The sequence below is a fragment of the Armigeres subalbatus genome, chromosome 2 (genome assembly GCF_024139115.2).
Source record: "Armigeres subalbatus isolate Guangzhou_Male chromosome 2, GZ_Asu_2, whole genome shotgun sequence".
In the NCBI taxonomy this organism is placed as follows: domain Eukaryota; kingdom Metazoa; phylum Arthropoda; class Insecta; order Diptera; family Culicidae; genus Armigeres; species Armigeres subalbatus.
In genome coordinates, this window is record NC_085140.1 from 107,910,546 (window position 1) to 107,930,853 (window position 20,308).

A 20,308-nucleotide genomic window follows, 5' to 3' on the forward strand; every position below is an offset into this window, starting at 1 on the left:
GGCTCATCAGCTGCTCGATGATAGCCCATCAATCATCAAGTAAGTACGAAAAAGGGTAAATGTTCCAGCTGTGGGAAGCAATGCTAATAAAGCATAAGAGAGATAGCCGTTTGGGGCCAACTAGACACCACAAATCAGAATGCGAAATGGAAAGTAAGAATATTCCATAGAAAATTTGGAAACCACCAATACAGAAATCAGGGTTTGATTTAGGTTTGATACGAATTGAATAATTCTTTCTACGAACATTGTGTGAGAATTGAGAAGCCGAATGACTAATATGCGAATATAATCTTTCCGGAGAGACCAATAATATTTAATCTTATACGTTAGATCGTTGCTTATCAGCTTGTGTCTATTAGTTACGTGATTCATCTGTCGATCATCAGTTGAGTTCTAGTTATTGAAATAGACGGATCTAATCAGTACGCGATTATACATTGAGCACCATGAAACTGGTAAGAAGGTTGGAATTTAAAGAAATAGTTTTTTTTATATAAAACTCTGTATTTTAGACTATATTCTTCTCGTTGATCATGTTACTATTCGGTGCAGTGTTGGCATTCCCATCCGAAGGAAGCAATGGAACAAACTCTTTGACAAATACGGATAAGGAATCTCGCTTCTTTTCAATTGTCGATGTATGTAAAATTGATTAACTTTAGCTTTGCTAATAATGTTTTACGAACAATATTTAAACCGATTTCTCACTAAATAAACATATCTTCTACAAATAGTATGGAAAACATAATGATCATGCCGGCCATCCACAAAATGAAGATTCACGCTCAGAGGAGGACAGCAAGGAACACAAATCTTGTCACTAACCAAAGGCATAAAAATATGAAAGCGCCTTAAGCTTTTCTGGAATAAATCACTTACATCGAAACCACAGGATAACGATTATTATTATTATTATTTATTTACACGAAGTGCCCTCTGAGCAATACATACATACAATTTGTCTTCATTCAGCTCGGCCCATGGCTGCACGTCGCCAATCACGCAGTCTACGGAGGGTTCGCAATTTGTCTTCCACCTGATCCATCCATCTTGCTTGCTGCACACCTCGGCTTCTTGTTCCCGTCGGATCACTATCGAGAACCATCTTCACCAGGTTATTGCCTGACACTCTGGCTTTTGCTTATTGATGATTCTCCCAACATTTCCATTTGCATCCCGCCATAGATGAAACGCAACAATTAAGATTCGAAAACTCCAAGTTCGCGTTGGCGTTGGTCCTCCATGAGCTCAACAATATCCAGCCCTTCATACACCTGGTATAACTCGTGATTCATGCGACGCCGCCAGATGCCGTTCTCCTGTTTACCGCCGAGTAGTGTCCGCAGCACCTTACACTCGAACGCTCCGAGAGCCTTTCGATCAGTCTCCTTTAACGTCCATGTTTCATGACCGTATAAAGCCACCGAAAGAATCAGGGTAGTATACAGAGTTTTGTCTTCGTTTGCAAACTACGGGACTTAATTTGGTTAATTTGGAAGTCCGTAATAAGCCAGATTCGTAGCTGCAATACGCCTTTTTCACCTCGCGGGTAACTTCATCATCGCACGTCACTAGAGATCTAAGGTACACAAATTCTTCTATAACTTCAAATTTGTCGGCATCCAGCACCGCTTCACTATCACCACCACTAATAAACCCACTCCACGTTGATTTCCAGCGACCATGTACTTCGTTTTGCTGGTATTGATCGTGAGGCCAAACCTCGCTGCTTTTCTCTTAAAAGGCACAAAAGCCTCTTCCACGGCTCGACGGTCAATTCCGATAGTATCGATATCGTCCGCAAAGCCCAGGAGGGTCAACATTTGACCCGTCGTTGATCGGCACTTACGAAAACCTGTCTGGTATTCGCCGACAAAGGACTCTTCAAGGGATCTCAATCAGTTGAACATAATACGGGACATCATTTTAAACGCCGAATTAAGGAGGATTATTCCTCAGTAATTAACGCTAATAGGAATATCCGGGGTTGTGTCCCGACCGCAAACGTCTAGCTTAGCCTTGCTTTCAACGTCTAAACGAGGACATACGAACAATATGTACTCTGCGGTTTCGTCAACACCTGGGCAATCAGGGCAGACGGGAACCTCCGCGTGCCCAAACCTGTGGAGGTACTGTCGAAAGCAGCCATGGCCTGACAGGAATTGTGTCAGATGGAAGTAAACTTCCCTCCCATAGGGTCTCCCCACCTAGCTCGATATGTTAGGTATCCACTAACCTTTCGAACGAGGAGTTATCCCACTCGCACTGCCATCGCAGGCTCCTCTGGTGCCACGTAGCTCGAAATACTCCTCGTCTTCCCGGATGACTGGCATCATACTCGCTATCACGCAGGCTGCATCGTGTGATATCGTGCGGTATGCAGATATAACTCTTTTTTACTCGTCCAGGACGGGCCGCCGTACATAAGAATAGATACGACAACGCCTGCCAGTAGCCAACGTCTACTGGTGCACACCTTGGAACTGTTAGACATCATCCTCGATAATGCAGCAACAGCAGTCGAAGCCCTCTTGCACGCATAGTCGACATGGTTGCCGAAGGTCAGCTTGTCGTGTATTATGGCCCCAAGGAGCTTCAAATTCAGCTTTGAATGATCGCAATTTCACCCACATGAATCACTGCATGTTGAACCGACTTGCGGTTGTTGACGATAACCACCTTCGTCTTATGTCGAGCGAGCCCCAGGCCTCTAGCACTCATTCAATCCACTCCGTGCTGATCGCTACCTCAGGAACTGACTCCCCCGGCGAAGCCGACGATCTTGACAGCAGGAGGGAACTTTAGATTCAAAACCCCGTCGTACATAAGGTTCCATAATAGCGGGCCCAGTATTGAACTTGGCGGAACTCCTGCAGTAATAGGAATGCTTTTCTGGCCGGCATCGGTCTCATATAATAGTACTCGGTTCTGGAAATAGCTTTCCAAAATCCGGTTCAGGCTCACCGGCAGGCTAAGCCGGTGTCACAAGAGCGCGATCGCATCCTAGCTTGCGCTGCTGAATGCATTATTCACATCCATTGTCACTAACGCGCCAAAGCGACCGTGTGCCGCTCAAAGCGCACAAGCCCAAGTCCTGGTGTTAGGTGGGATGCTAAACAGCCCTGACACGACGGCCCTCCGACGAGACAAGAGGTTTCCGCAGGCCCAATAAGCCGCCTTTAAAAACAACCATTACGAACGAAATAGAAGATAATACGACTCGATACAATCGGCAACGACCTAGGCGACGAATAAAGGATCACGATTGGAAGCTTGGAAGCTTCAAAGCCGCATATGATACAATCGATCGGGACAAACTGTGGCAGCTAATGCACGAAAACGGATTTCCGGATAAATTGATTCGGTTGATCAAGGCGACGATGGATCGGGTGATGTGCGTAGTTCGAGTTTCAGGGGCATTCTCGAGTCCCTTCGAAACGCGTAGAGGGTTACGGCAAGGTGATGGTCTCTCGTGTCTGCTATTCAACATCGCTTTGGAGGGAGAAATACGAAGGGCAGGGATTGACACGAGTGGTACAATTTTCACGAAGTCCGTCCAGTTATTTGGTTTCGCCGACGACATTGATATCATGGCACGCAACTTTGAGAGGATGGAGGTAGCCTACATCAGACTGAAAAGCGAAGCTAAACGGATTGGACTAGTCATCAACACGTCGAAGCCGAAGTACATGATAGGAAGAGGTTCAAGAGAGGTCAATGTAAGCCACCTACCACAAGTTTCTATCGGTGGTGACGAAATCGAGGTGGTTGAAGAATTCGCAAGACGCTCCAATCGAATAGAGTTCGCCGCCGTACCAAACTGACTATCTACAAAACGCTTATAAGACCGGTAGTTCTCTACGGACACGAGACCTGGACGATGTTCGTGGAGGACCAACGTGACTGGGAGTTTTCGAAAGGAAAGTGTTGCGTACCATCTATGGTGGGGTGCAGATGGCGGACGGTACGTGGAGGAGGCGAATGAACCACGAGTTGCATCGGCTGTTGGGAGAACCATCCATCGTTCACACCGCGAAAATCGGAAGACTCCGGTGGGCCGGGCACGTGGGCGGTGAAAATGGTTCTCGACAACGATCCGACGGGAACAAGAAGGCGAGGTGCACAGCGGGCAAGGTGGATTGATCAGGTGGAGGACGATTTGCCGAATTGTATCGAATACCTCGCCTTTTCCGTTGGATTACTATCTCAGCAGTTTTTACTAGTGACTGGATTTATCCTTGCGAAAATCGAACTGATTGCTTGACGGCTGTCCGTACCCTCTGAGTACGGGGTCAGCCTGTTGAGGATGATCCTTGCCCGTCGTGTCAATTAGACAGATTGACAGATTGGTCTGTATGCCGCGGGGTTGCCCGGCGGCCTCTCGGCCTTCGGTAACAGAACCAACTTATGCCTTTTCCATATATCAGGAAAACTACACTCATCGAGGCATCTCTGCATAGCTAGCCTGAACATATTCGGGTTCGCTATGATCGCTGGCTTGAGAGCGGTGTTCGGAACTCCGTCAAGCCCTGGAGCTTTGTTCGATGCTAGGTACTCTTCGTTCGACACCGGAGCCATAATTTCGGCCGCATCTAAAACGTAGTACGTGCATGACGCCAGGGACGTGTGGGACGAGACGAGAAGAGTACGTCGATAATCCTCGCCATCGCGTCATGACCTTTTTGGCTTTCGCGACCAGTAACCTAAGGTAGGCTACCTGCGTGCCAAAGGGACCGCCTCTTAGGCGTACATAGGTCGTCCTCGTCCAGTTAATTGCACTGGATGGTCACTTCCGCCCCAACGACCTTACCTCGGCGCCGTCACCCAAGACCTCTTGGGTCAGCTTCCTGTAGTCAGTCCCACTAGCCTGCGCTCCGCGTTTCAGACCCAAGATCGCCTGACGCTTCGCACGTCCTGACCCAGCGCCGAAAGCTTTCGGCCGCCCGCATTGATTCGCACTTTGCCTTATCGGTTTTCACCAACAAGGCCTCGTCTCTGTCCTTAGCTTTCTTTGCGGGTAGTGATGCGTTCGACTTCCGCTTTGCCCTACTGACCAGCTGCCAGGGATTTTCGGTCCCTTGTGCCGATGCCACAGACGGGCTGCTACCCTCTTGCGGCCCAGCGACTTGCGCCTGGTTGGTGCCTTTCGCCTTTTTGGGCCGAGAAGTCACCTTCTCGGGTCGACGCCCTTCGGGCTCCTCTGCACTCCGATCTGCTCCGTTCAGACCACGTTTAGCCTTTATGGCCGCACGTCGTTTGGCTTTGCTCTGAGCACCTTCGCCGGATTGCTGCGTGAGCCGTTTCGGGTTAGGCGCAGTCTTTTCCTTATTGGCTGTCAGGGCGAAATCAATCGCCTCTTGGACCATAGTCGCTCTTCCAAGGAAGAAGAAGGCATCGGTTTGGGTATCTTTGTTGGCCTTCTTTTTTTCCCCACCACCCACCTGATAAACGCATACTGTTCTCATCTTGCGACTCGAACTGCCTTGCGGAGCATCCGAAGGTTCTGGTTCAGTTCCTTACGGATGTTCTGCCTTGCGCTCGCGAACTCGATGAAATCATCGAATTACTCGGCGACCACCCGCATCACTGCTGAGGAGGCTCCGGTGCTGCTAGTTACTGCCTCCGTCACTCCCCTCTCCGCCTTCTCCTTGACCTTGCCAAACCTCCCTTGACAAAGGGGTTTACCACCTCCATGCCTAACGCATTGCCAAAGAATTGTTTTTTGTTTCACTCATTGTAATTGGTTCCCCATTGTGGCTGCCGTAAAATCATACTGGAGTAGTCACAAGGGTTGACACTTACGTGTTCAGAGCCAGATCAGCGCAAGTCAGGAAAGGGCATTGGTGAGCGAGCAAAGCTTGGTGATGGATTCAGTGTCACCCGGCTCTACTAAGAGAGTAGGATGGTTCAACCGACAGCCCTCGCTGATCGTGATAAGCCAATTGCCACTCCCTGGGCTCCTGTGTGCTTTGAGTGGCACACGGTCGCTTTGATAGGGCCTGCTTGCGGACACATGCAGCTTTTTGTAGAGGTTTAACAGAGACCACTGCCAAACCCCACAACGTCTTAGGCAGGACCCCTAGCTCTCAGAGCCCTTGAATATAGTCCCTACTGCACCACGTGACAGTTTATCTGAAAATCCGCGGTCGTCCATCACCTTTCATTGCCGGTCTTGATCGATTGGATCATATGGCGCTTCAAATTCGATAAATAGACTACTTCTCCTCCACTAACTGCTCATTCGTCGTCATACTAATCTTTATCTGATTTATCTGATTCAGTAGCATCGTACCTAGTACAGCGGTTGAGGTGCTACTTGGCTCCGTAAAGCTTCACGGCAAATGAGCAAAAAATTAATGACAATATTGACAATACTTAATAATGAATTGCATAGCATGGAGTGGAAAACAAACACGAAGGGCTTATCCTACGAGTAGAGAGACGTTACTGCTACAAAATTAACAAACGATCGATGATCAAGTATTTCAAGTATGATCAGTCTTGTAGAAGCACTCCATACTCGGAATTTGAATCATGACGGTAATTGATAGAGATGTGCAAGAGCAGACAAACGAAACGAAACTTCTAAAATATTCACCACGAGTAGTAATAAATCTGCGTTCCTACTGATAACGTGAAGATGAAAACGCTCTCGCTGTGGATTATTCATATTTTGAATATTGTACTCATTGAAACTGCTGTGCTGGATGACTCGTGTGGACAAACTAACTTATCCCCCTTTTGGAAGTGGAACGTGCAACTGTTAAACATCCAATATCAACCGGTACATGCCCTTCGATGTGGCGGAACGCTCCTGAACAAACTGTTTGTGGCCACCATTGCTCACTGTCTGTATGACATAAATGGCGATCCGATTGATAAGAACCAACTGCAGATCCTGTTGGCCGATGGCAATCGTCATTCAATAAGCCGAACATTCCAGCCGGAACCATTCGATGTTGAACAATTGAATAATGATTATGCTCTGCTGTTACTGGATCAGGAAGTAACATTCAACAACTTGGTGGGAGCCATCTGTCTCCCGGAGACAAACACTATTCTTCCCCAGAATGTCTATACGACCATGTCAGGCGATAGTTCGTTTTCAGCAACCGATGGATCCACATGTCTCAGAAATATGCACACCTTATTCAGGATGATCTACTCGGATGCTATCTGCCTGGGCGATTTCGATGGTGAATTGATGTTGGCTGTGAATGTGTATGTCTCAAATATGTAACGATTCGAAAACCCCTTCCAGAAACGCATGAATATCATCGAAACGCGGGCGGTGGAATGTACGTTGCACACAATTCCAGTTGGTACTTGATGGGGATAGTGATGTACGCAACCGGTCCGTCTAAAGTTCACGTCACCTACGTTGGTGGAGTCCAGTTGGAAAGACATTTGAACTGGACCAGGAGGATAGTACGACATTATTCGGAAAACATGTCTTTGAGCGAAAAAAGTAGGTTTAAGGAAATCCAGGCTGAAAACCAAATTTTCGGTTTGACCTCAATGAAAACAGAGCTGTCACATGCAATCGACCGTTCCTCGTTTAGGAAACCATGTTTGCAGTTAGAGGTGTGCGCCGATAAAAAAAATGTTTGTTCTAATTTTCCACAAAAAATCCTCTGGAATTTTCTTGTCGGAAATCCACAAAAAAAATCATTGAAACGTCCGCGAAACTGTTCTGAAGTTGATCATAGGTCTCGAAAGTATATTCTATTGTGAAAAAACGGAGCACCATCAACAAGTCTTTACTTATTGCTGCTTGCTTTTGAGGATGATATATAAATCATTGGTGTAGATGGATTGTAGGGTAATGGAAGAAGTTAATGATTACTGTAGATAACGAGGCACAGCCGTAATGATGTTGTTTCCCAAATGCTAGAAAAATATAAGGTAGAATTCTTTTTTTTTTAGATTGTCAAAACAACTTACGGGATTCAAACAATGAGCCACCGGAGTTCCATCCAACTGTGAATCTAGTAAATCAGGGATCATGGACCATATGCCATGCTTCCTTGATCAGTCCGGGATATGTTCTAACAACTAGAGAATGTGCCATGAGTGCAAGTTAGATGTGTTATCTGTACTGTAAATTTCTATTGCTAAACCTTGCTTCCTATCGGCAGACCGAGTATTTATACACCATGGAAATGACGGTGGCTCCGACTGGTTCACTGTAAAAGCTGTTTCCACCGAAGGACCACTGGCACTGATCGCACTTGACCGTGATGTCAGGTAATCTGGATTCATACCCGATGGAACGTAATTATTATGTTACAATCGCTTTTCAGGGAAAATTCAGAAGCTTTGAGCTGCCTGTACACGAGTATTACTCCAGCATCGTTCAACTTCACGACACGTATTGCACACGACAATTCTTTTGCACGACTGGAAGGCATACAGGTTCAGTATCAAGTAGGCAAGCCATTGAAAGTCCAATACTATTGTTCCCGATATCGCTACCGTGGACACTTCACGAGCCGTGGTGATGCTTTGTTTTCCAACGAAAACAGAAAAGTGATCGGAATTTTGATCAATGTACTGCATTGTGAATCCTTCGACTATTTCTACGAACGAATGAAAACGGTAGAAGCTGTCAACGTTGAAAACTATCTACCCTGGATTGAAGAAGTTGTCTGGGGTCTCAAATGATGCGGATCGGATACTATTAATTTATTTAATTTAAAGAAAAAACCTTTCTGATTGTATTGGAAATAATTCAGATAAATGAAGATGAGTAAAAAACTGATTTTCATACCAAAATTTACATAAATAAAGCAAATAAAAAACCCATTGTTTAATCTTCAACGATCAATTGAGAACTATTATAGGCTCTAGGTCTATTGGCTTTCGAATTGATTACTATCAAGAGCCTATTTGAAATATTAAATAAAGACTTTTAACCTGTGAAAAAAATCCGTGTTCAAAAAAGAATCGGGTGTACTTCCTTTATGGTTTTTGTAAGCATTGAAACAGTTAAGATGCTCGTCTCATTCGAAAATTTTTTTTTCTAGAAATTTTAACGAAAAAAAACCCTGATTAATCCACCTAGCGGTGATGGTGCCTTTCTCATGCAAATAAAAAATATATTTTGTCCATAACTTCCGAGCCCATTGTCCGATCTGGCCAATTTTTAATAGGAAACAATGAAACAATGTGTGACGTGGCAATTATTGCTGAACCGTATCGGATCCCTTCTGACAACGGCAACTGGGTGGCGGATTCATCGGGGATTGCGGCTATCCAAGTGATGGGCAAATTCCCTATTCAAGAAGTGGTAGACAGCTCAAGCGAAGGTTTCGTTATCTCCAAAATCAACGGGATCTTCGTGTGTAGCTGCTACGCACCCCCAAGATGGACTTTGGAGCAGTATAACCGGATGCTGGACTCACTCACGGAGAAGCTGATCGGCCGAAAACCGGTAATCATCGGAGGCGACTTCAACGCTTGGGCAGTGGAGTGGGGAAGCAGGCTGACTAACCCCAGAGGTTACAGTTTGCTGGAGTCGTTGGCAAAGCTGGACGTCAGGCTGTGCAACGAAGGTACCGTTAGTACATTTCGCAGAGATGGCAGGGAGTCCATCATTGACGTCACGTTCTGCAGTCCGTCGCTGGTGAGGAACATGAACTGGAGAGTTAGTGAGAACTATACACATATTGATCATCAGGCGATCCGATATTGTGTTGGAACACGAATGCCGACGGTACGGCGAGAGATTAGGAATAGCGGGCGAAAATGGAAGGCGAAGGACTTCGACAAAGATCTTTTTATCGAAGCACTCCGAGCAGACAGCGGCGCCACAAATTTCGATGCAGACGAGCTGACAGAAACTCTTGCGAGGGCATGCGATACGACGATGCCAAGGAGACTGGAGCCAAGGAAAAGCCGGCGGCTAAATTACTGGTGGAACGATACTCTTGCTAGCCTTCGTGCTGCGTGTCTCAGAGCCAGAAGACGCTTTCAGAGAGCAAGGTCTGAAACAGTCAGAGAGGAGCGTAAGATAATCTTCCGTGAAACTAGATCGGCCTTCAAACGGGAGATTAAAGTCAGCCAATCCAACTGCTTCAAGGAGTTGTGCCGAGAAGCTGACGCTGATCCTTGGGGCAACGCTTATCGGGTCGTAACAGCGAGGATCAGGGGTCCAGCGACGCCAGCGGAAATGTGTCCGGACAAGCTGAAGATCATCATTGACGGTCTCTTGATTCTACGATGTGGCCGCCTACACCGTACGTAGATGAAGACGGAGTAACCATTGCAGGTATGCAAGTCTCCAACGACGAGCTGTCATCAGTGGCGAAAGGTCTGAAGATGAAGAAAGCTCCGGGTCCGGATGGAATTCCAAACGTGGCTCTAAAAACTGCGATACTGGCGTTTCCAGATTTGTTCAGGATGGTGCTGCAGAAATGCCTAGCAGATGGTAACTTTCCGGATAGGTGGAAGATCCAGAAACTAGTGCTGCTGCCGAAACCAGGGAAACCGCTGGGGAATCCAGCATCGTATAGGCCCATATGCCTGCTGGATACACTGGGGAAGCTTCTGGAAAGGATTATCCTTAATCGGCTGACGCAGTTCACTGAGGGCGAGACCGGCTACCTTTGCGAGTTTAAGAAATATCTGGAAAAACAGGCAGATAAGTGAACGCACCAAAATACGAATTTTCAACTCTAACGTGAAATCTGTGCTGTTATACGCTAGTGAAACATGGTGTGTATCAGTGGAGAACACTCAACGGCTGCAGGTGTTCATTAATAGATGCCTGCGGTATATAATTCGGGCCTGGTGGCCTCACAACTGGATCTCAAACAGCGGGCTCCATCGTCGTTGTCACCAGAGGCCGATAGCAACAGAAATTCGGGACATCGCAGCAGAGGCAGACCCAGAGGCTCATGGCGGCGAAGCCTCAATAAAGAAATAAAAGAAGTCGACCGAAATCTAACCTGGCAACAGGTTAAAGCGATAGCCGGGCAACGCTCAGGATGGAGATCTTTCAAGTCGGCCCTTTGCACCACCGGAGGTGTACAGGATCCATAAGTAAGTAAGTAAGAGACCGGCTTATCGGAAATGCAGTTCGGATTCCGAAAAGGCAGATCGACGGTGGATGCAATCAGGACGGACATTAAAGTTTCAGAGAGAGCGGCCAAGAAGAAGAGGCGCGACAATCGATTCTGCGCTGTAGTAACGATTGACGTCAAAAACGCTTTTAACAGTGCCAGCTGGGAGGCTACCGCCGCAGCGCTGCACGGTATGCGGGTTCCTGACTACTTGTGTAGAATCATTGAAAGTTACTTCCAGAACCGGATGGTTTACGAAACGAATTCGGGGCAGAAGTCGATTAGGGTTACGGCAGGTGTTCCGCAAGGTTCCATACTAGGCCCGACGCTGTGGAACATTATGTATAACGGAGTTCTAAGACTGAAGTTGCCCAAAGGCGTGAAGATCTTCGGATTCGCGGATGATGTCGTTCTAACGATAACCGGAGAGTCACTGGAAGAGGTAGAAATGCTGGTGGCGGAGACGACCGACGCAGTTGAAAACTGGATGAATATAGTCAAGCAGCAGCTTGCTCACCACAAAACAGAAGTGATGCTGGTTAGCAACTGCCGCGAGATCCAGCGGATCCATATTACCATAGGAGGGCACAACATACCGTCCGTGCGGGCTTTGAGGCATCTAGGAGCGATGATCGACGACCGGTTGAATTTCAACACCCATGTGGACTATACCTGCGAAAAGGCATCTAAAATGGTCAGTGCGTTTGCAAGGATCATGCCGAACGTGGGTGGTCCTAAAAGCAGCAGTAGACGTCTTCTGGCAGCAGTAGCATCCTCGATACTGAGGTACGGAGCTCCAGCCTGGGGAGCTGCGCTCAAGATGAAACGTAACCGCAGAAAGTTGAACAGCGTGTTTCGCCTAATGGCCGTTCGAGTCGCGAGTGCGTACCGAACCATTTCCTCGGAGGCAGTTTACGTTATCGCAGGGATGATTCCAATCTGCATAACCCTAGCAGAGGATATCGAGTGTTACCAACGGAGAGATACCAGAAATGTGAGGAAGACGGTGAGACTGGACTCTATGGTGAAGTGGCAGCAGGAGTGGGACAATGCGGATAATGGAAGGTGGACCCACCCGAGCAACACACATGTTGTAAATCAGTTTATGATACTCATATATGACCAAATTTGGTCATATATGAGTTATTGCAACCAAATCAACTTGAATTGTGTTGCTAGGGCACCGGCTCATCCCCAATGTGTCGACGTGAGTGTATAGGGAGCATGGAGAGGTGAACTTTTACCTCACACAGTTCCTTTCCGGACATGGCTGTTTCCGCCACTATCTGCATCGGTGTGGCCATGCGTCATCGCCATTCTGCCCGGCGTGTATCAACATAGAGGAGACTCCAGAACACATGGTATTCGATTGCCCAAGGTTTGCGGAAGTACGTAGAGGAATGCCTGCCCTAAGGGCGGACAACATCGTAGAGCGAATGTGTCGCGATGAAGGTACGTGGAATGCAGTAAGCAGAGTCGTGACGCAAATACTGTCAGAGCTCCAGCACAGTGAGCAGTGTTTGGTCTCGGGTCGTCGGGGCGCCAGCGAACCGGAAGTCTTCTGCCAACCGGAATCGTTGGACCAACCTCGGCACTCGAATTGCCAACCTGCTGAAGAAAGAAGAAGGAAGTGGTTCGGGTATGTAGGGCACCGCCAGTGCGGACGTCATCCACCACCGGAACTGTCGGACCACCTCTGCAACCCGAAGACGAAGACGGCGCAATGCGCGAAAGCGTCCCCTGTGATAGCCGCCGGAACTGGTGGACCACCCTCGACGCCGGGGGAAGTCAGGAGGATTCGAGTGAGGAAGTTTATGGCACAACCGCCGAGGGATCGAGACAACGTAGCAGTGGATCTCAGCAAGCCAGTCGGCGAATTAGCCTAAGCTAGGGGCCGGAATTTTAGAAGAAGTGCATGAGCACAGTGCCAAAGTCTACCCAGACTGAGGCTCAAGTATTCGCGGGCACGTCGGGGGTGACTGCTCCAACGGAGCAGACACAAAAACGGGGGAAACAGTCTCCAGGGGATGAGCTCCCTGGGGGCCGCTCCAAAACGCGGAGGGTTACTACCCCGAACAAGGGTAGTGGGGCTGGGATGCTGAACCCCGGCCTGGTACCTCCAAAACCGGGGGAGGAGGGACCTGGAAAGGTCCGTCTACCCAGGAAAGACGGTGGTAAGGGGTTACGGCAGGCTGAGAGCTCTCAGCCGCACCAGACCAGGGAAATAGAGGGGGATGACGCCTTCTGGACCCTGGTCAAGAACAAGAGGAAACCGAAGACGTCAAGGGCCGAAAAGAAGGCCCAGGCGAATGAGGGTAGCAAGAAGTCTAGGGTAGGCGCCAATCGCTCCAGGAGCGATGCCCTAGTCATCAAAACGGACGAGGCTAAGTACTCGGACGTCTTGAAGGCGATGAGGAGTGACGTCAAGCTCGGTGAACTCGGCGCCGACGTACGTCGAATAAGACGTACCCGGATGGGCGAGATGATCCTCGAGCTGAAGCGGGGCGTCTCGCAAAAAGGCGCCGCCTACAAGAGGTTAGCGGAGGAAGTCCTAGGCGAGACGGTCAAGGTGAGGACACTCACGACGGTGGTGAATCTAAGGGTTAAAGACCTGGACGAGATCACCGAAGTCGAAGAGCTCGTCACGGCACTGCGGCGACAGTGTGAAGTGGAGACAGCCACCGCAGCCGTTCGGCTACGGAAAGGTCCGGCAGGGACGCAGGTAGCATTGGTTCGGCTATCTGCAGCGGACGCCTCCAAGGTAGTCAAGTTAGGGAGCGTCAATGTGGAATGGGCGGTGTGCCCTGTGGGCATATACGAGCAACCCGAAGTTTGCTTCAAGTGCCTGGAACCGGGGCACAAGCAATGGGACTGCAAAGGCCCTGACAGAAGCAAGCTCTGCCGACGCTGTGGATTGGAGGGACATAAGGCACAATGCTGCACGAAGCCTCCCAATTGTTTGTTTTGTTCCAGCAAAGCTGTGAACAGCAAGCACCCCATAGGGGGTTCGAAGTGCCCAGCGTTTAAGCGTGCTGCCGATTCACAGTGCAGGTAACGCAGATGGCTTGCTCGGCCTCGCCCGAGTGTTTGGTGTGCGCAGGTTTAGAGGAAACGACGGAACACGTGTTGTTCGTGTACCCACGTCTTCGCGCAATGCGTGACCACATGCTTGCCACATGTGGTCTGGACACTACCCCGGACAACCTAGTTCGGAGGATGTGTAAAGATGAAGTTGGCTGTAACGCCGTTTTATCGGCTATCGCCCAAATCGTCTCGGAGCTACACAGAAGGTGGCGCGTGGACTCAAGGATGGCTAGTTCAGGCGCAAACAAGAAGTGGTCCAAGGGTTCGGAGTCGGCTTCATGGGTCATACCTTTGGTCATGCCCTGTGGTCGAACTCGATTCTTTTATCGAACAAGTGGCCGCGCGAAGAACAACATGGTATCGTCGCTTTCGTGGCGTCGGTCAATCGGGCGGGTTCCGAGCCCGAGGACGGAAAGGGATCCTCGTCAAGGCTGGGGTAAACGTAGGCACCGCGTCGGCAAGTCCCTCTGTGTGTTGGCGAACAGACCCTATCGCAGAGAGGTCAATTTGGGGTGCACGCGGCATCATCATTCTTGATACCAGTCGTGCAGAGGGAAGCAGGCGCGAAGTCTACCCTTCCCACCTTCCGAGGACATAGGGCGTGGTAAGGCCCCCTGGAAAGCCGGCAATGCGCTGGCACGATACCATGGTGTTCTTCTGAAAAAGCGAGTCAGTATGTTCGATGCTGCAAGGACACGCAGCTAACCTCGAGGGTGCGTCGTGCACTGGCCCCCCTTTGAAGCATTACTTTCTGGTTGTACCGAAGGGACTATGGGCTTGGCGGCAATGGAAACGGTTTAGCGGGTCGGGGATGTAGTCCTGCCTCCCTCGGTGATCCCTAACCCCGCACTTCCTGGACAACCCAGGATGTCTGTTGAGCAGATTCCCCCTCCATTGCTTAGGAAGAAAAAAAACACACACACAGACATCACCTCAATTCGTCGAACTGAGTCAATCGGTATATAACACTATGGGTATCCGGGTCTTCTATAAAAAGTTTGTTTCTGGAGCGAGCATATAGCCTTTACGTATACTAGAGTGAAATCAGCAGTGATTCAAATCGTTCGGGGCTGTTAGTTTGAATATGAATCTGAAACATTAATTTTCCCAGCAGCTGTTCTAGGTTCATTTTTTATACCAGTCAAATGTTAAAAAAATAAAACTGGTATCCAAGGATGTTAACGATCATTCAGTAATTTGCGTTCGATCATTTAATAGTTTGTCAATAACACATTCCAGAAGCTTAATATCAAATCATGTTGCATGGTGGACTTCTAGTGCGAAGGTTTTTCTACCACTTTGCTTAATGGTTCGTTATTAGAATTCAACTAATAACGGAGTTAGAGCGCTAGTTGCAGTAACTTAGACTAAATGATTGGAATTTTGTTATCATTTAGTCTAAGTTACTGAAACTATAGCTATATCTCCGTTACTAGTGGAATTCAAACAACGAACCATTAGGCAGAGTTGTAGAAAAACCTTCGCACTAGAAGTCCACCATACAACATATTTTGAAATTCAGCTTCTGGAATGTGTTATTGACCAACTACTTAATGATCGAACGCAAATTATTGAATGATCGTTAACATCCTTGGGTATAACGCTCCGTTCTATTTTCTGCAGATTTGAACCACGATTGAATCACGAGATTCAAATATTTTCCAATTGTTTTGGTTTATGAATGCGTCATTTAATCTACGGATCAATTCACTTCGCAATTAAGGCGCCTTTCGTGGCGCCAACATGATGATTTCATTTAATTGAAAATTTGAAAAACATTAATAGAACACTGCTGGGGAAACCAGTGACTTTGTTCTATTTTGCTCCAGATTCAAACTAGAATAGTGGTCGAAAATTTGGAATGAAACTGAATCACTCCTGATTTTACTCTTAGTATACGAGAAAGGCAAACCAAAAGCCACTCACTGCTAGAAATAAAATCCAACTTAAAAGGGAGTTGATCAATGTCCAGAATCGCAATCGGGCCTATTCGAATCAAGGAAAATCTAACTCTGAAGTGGGTCTGACCATGTTTTGGAAGTACTATTGGACATATGTGGTTGGATTAATGAAATTCTATTCTAAGGTGAGGTGGTAGAGTGATTCAAATTTTGACTTTTTTGCCCCCCCCCCCTCCTGCTTAAACGATTGCATTTGCCATTTTAAGAATCCTCCTAAATTTTTAGCAAATTTGGATGTTATTTGATTGTGCACAAGTCATTTAAAGTTTGTATTTCCGTGAGGTGGCCCATATATTATTGAAATATAATCAACACATTGACTACACAGAATACTTCTCAAGCTGAAAAGCAGTTCTCGCTTAACTTTTCAAAAGGTGCTAAGTAACATTTTTTTCATGAATTAATTTGAATACAGAAATCAATAGCTTTCATGTTGTTCTGTTGATTTGTTTGTTTATTTGTTTATTTGTTTATTTTTTAGGAAAAGGGAAAAGCCCGTTTGAGTTGAACTCTTTTTGTTCTCTCTCAAATGGGCGCAAAACCTCTTCGTCTTTTCGTACCAACAGAATACAATTTTACTCCAAATGATACACAATACTTAATTTCTTACAACTATTTACAATGATTAACTTAGTCTAGATCTAGTATCAAAAATTAAAAAAAAACTTCTAAAAGTGCGACAGGGTGAGGGAAACCCTTTTCCGAAGAGTGTTACGACTCAAGTAAAAATCGAATTCATTTGAGCAGCGATTGAAAATTCTGCACATGCTCAGAAATGGTTCGTTGTGCCCGTAATTTGTTCGGGCACCGCGGAGGAAAAAGAATTGTCTAGAACGAAGGTTTTGTTGTCTAACGTTGAAATTCAGCTGGGATTGATTGCGCTATTCAAATTAATTCATGAAAAAAATGTTACTTAGGTCCTTTTGAAAAGTTAAGCGAGAGTTGTTGTTGCGAAGCGATTTGTCCATTGGAAGCAAAGCTATAAAGAAAACAAAAATGCTCATTATTGATATTGATGTTATTCTTTTACGTGTTAAATTGAATTTCCCACGATTCAGAATTTCCTTCACAACTTTTCTTGTAAGCATCGAATCGTTTCGCAACAAAAACGGGCTGTTTCCTTGTAAAATTTTCCTATGGTGCCGATGTACTCATATGTCTTTAGAGCTTAAAGGGAAGCGTTGGGCAACGGTTTTTTTTATGAATGTTACTGTTTTCATAGTAATTTTCATACAAACTTCAAACCGCGCGTGCTCACTCAAATTACCTAAAAAATTAGGAAGATTATTAAAATGACATAGGTATGCTATCGTTTGAGCATCGGGGACAAAAAACTCAAAATTTGAATTGCCAGAATCGCTATCGGACCTAGTCGAATTATGGGAAAAAGTTACTCTGAAGTTTGGTTGAAGGCCGGAATCGCCATCGGTCCTATTCGGATCAAGAAAATTCGTAGCTGGAGTAAGCCTTTGGATGGTTTGGAGATGCCACTGGACCTAGTTTGGTCAATGAAATGAGTGTCCAGAGCTGGTCGGAATCACTATTAAGACCTCGGATCAAGTGGGTTGGTTGGTGGATGATATCAACATCGGATCTATTCAGATAAAGGAAAATCCTATTTTGGATTGGGTCTGTTGGTGGTCTGGAGGCTCTTATAAACTTGGTCAATATAATTCAACTCTGAAGTGATTTTGTCGATGGCCGGAAACGCCATAGGAAGCAGGAGGGTGAAGAAAAAAAAATCCAACTCTCGATTTGATTAATTCAGTGTTATCTGTTTAGTGTTTAGATGTAAACTAAATTTACGAAAATTAAAAAAAATATTGTGAATCATATAAAATACGGCAGTTTTTAGACAATTGGCAATGTTTCGGTTTTACATTCGCTGATCAAAACCATTTTATTGTACGGCAAGGAGGATAGTGACACTAAAAAATCGTGATTTGAGACATTCGATCTATTGATTCTCATAGGCGTAACTAGAGTCTTGGTCTAGGGGGGGCCATGGCACCAGCTGGTGGGATGTAATTTTCAAAGGCGATTTAAAGCACTGTGCGCATGGATTGCAATAGAAATTGTTTGACTAAGTTTATTCGCTCATGTAATCTAAGATTCAAGAATCTTCTTCGAATTATCTATAAATGAAATTCGATATGAGTATATTTATGAAAGTTTTCAAGCATTTCCATGATTACTTAATGCATAAAGATCTCGATTTTTTTTAAACTTTACAATTTTTGAAACTCTTTAGATGTGGAATAAATTCCACGATATTTTGTCATATTCAATATAAGTATTCATGCAATTCCAAAATGTATGCTATGTGCTGAAATAGTTAAGTACCGATGAACACAAATTTGGAATCCTAAAGTGTTTTTTATGAGTCATAAATTCCATGAGTCATAAAATTATGAGTCATAAATCAAATTCCAGAATAACATAGGGTTTTTGTAGTTACTGACGTTAGGAAGAGGCTTTATTATGGTTTTCTTAATAGGTAAGAGATTTCTCTGCAAAAATCAAAGAGACTTGAGAATCAACCAAATCGATCTGAATTGTGCTGCAAAAGAAATGTTTTCTGATACGAACTGGTTTCTAAATCTATTTTTTTTTATCCTGAAAAATAAATTCTAACTAAAGCAGGCACAAAAGAGTTTTCCGATGATCCTTATGAAATCGCCAAAAAATTAAATGGAACAAGATCTTTTGAGGATTATAAAAATATTTCTTTAATGCAATCTCTGTTGTGAGTGCGAAGGTTGCCTAAGTTTTGTCCTAATACTTTCAATGGAATGCGTTGTTGATTTTTCTGTCATTGTAACAAAGATTCTCAAAGAAGTTTTATAATTTTATATCTTTCTGTGCCAGAATTATATAGCGAGAGCAAAAAGCTCCATAGGAATTTGATCAACTGTTTTGCGGCATACCTTACGATTAACTCGAAGATTTTCGAAAGAATGGTCGTTCGAAATTTCATTGACCGGATTTGTGTACATGTGCTCATTTTGATGTAGTTGCTTCAGTCTTTTTTGAAGTGGATGGTAGTTTAATAGAACAGAAATATTACAAATTATGTTTTTATGTTTCTGCGACCAGGATACTAGTCAAACAAATGCAGAACAAATTTATTATTTTAAGCAACTGAATTAGAAGCGGCATTGATTTTAGCTTAAAAATCGAGAAAATGTTTCCGGGGGTCCAACTTAAATATTTCGATGCTTTGCTGAACAAATGGTCATAGATGTGATAACGCAACAAAAAATATGTTTATAGAATTTATAATCAAAATTAAGAAATATGTAAATGAAATTAAAACTGACTAAGTTGGAATTACTTTTCAAAATTTTCTGGGGGGGGGGGGGGGGCCCAAGTAGGTCTGGAGGGGGGCAGCCCCACCCCCGCCCCCCCTTATTTACGTCAATGTTGATTCTCCTGAATTTGAGAGGGCTTCTGCCGAAGTAAATTACTTAGAAGAAGGGCTCGTTTGGTCACTATCGTAAGGACTATGTATGTATTGTTTTGTTATTCACATTATCAAGAGAATACCATGATGGCTCTAATGTTAGCTTATCACGGTTTTTAACATACATTAAAAACAGCAGTCTTTATTTAATCTAGGCCAAATAAAAAATGCAAAAATATGTTTCAATAAGATGAAAACCCAAATGAAATCGAACTTTTGCATTGACGTAGATGATGATAGGCATTGAACATTTCACACAACGTTTTTGAAAATGTCGAATGACTTATTGGTAGACGACAGCGGAGTTAAATACATATAAAGAATTATCCTTTGGTGAAATGGTTATCTACGCATCCTTACAAGAGTAAGCGGCAATCAATATGAAGGAATTTTATTGCAGTACAAAATTGTATAGAATTCCACATGTTAATGTTGTTTACTCATATTCTTGTTGAAATTAGAAGATAATACAAAAAAAAACAAGGGGGAAATATGAACAAATTAGTCAAGACCAAACAATGTTATTAGAAATAAGCACATCTTCCAACTAATCGATGTTTGGACATGTTCAAAAAGCACACTGGACTTCAGCGTTCTACATCTTCACACACAGCGAGGTTCACCGAGGCGGATAACCTTTAGGGGGGGTACCTCACCAGAAGAAAACAGCAGAACGTCTACGGGTATGGTATCAGCCGGTTTGTCGTAGGGTAAATAATGAGGTTTGCGAACAA

At 45.3% G+C, this 20,308-nt stretch overlaps 1 protein-coding gene and 1 long non-coding RNA gene across 2 annotated transcripts; both read left to right on the forward strand.

The window, feature by feature from the left end:
* The first annotated feature begins 318 nt into the window (after positions 1-318).
* On the forward strand, positions 319-900 carry LOC134214903 (uncharacterized). Its single transcript, XR_009979964.1, has 3 exons — positions 319-458; positions 516-641; positions 738-900. It is a non-coding gene; the product is annotated as an uncharacterized LOC134214903 (long non-coding RNA).
* A 5,098-nt stretch (positions 901-5,998) lies between these two features.
* Positions 5,999-8,808, forward strand: LOC134214902 (uncharacterized). Its single transcript, XM_062694180.1, has 5 exons — positions 5,999-7,199; positions 7,265-7,471; positions 7,930-8,082; positions 8,142-8,250; positions 8,307-8,808. The coding sequence occupies exons 1-5, from the start codon at positions 6,644-6,646 to the stop codon at positions 8,665-8,667; spliced, it is 1,386 nt and encodes a 461-aa protein (XP_062550164.1). The 5' UTR covers positions 5,999-6,643; the 3' UTR covers positions 8,668-8,808.
* The last annotated feature ends 11,500 nt before the right edge of the window (positions 8,809-20,308 follow it).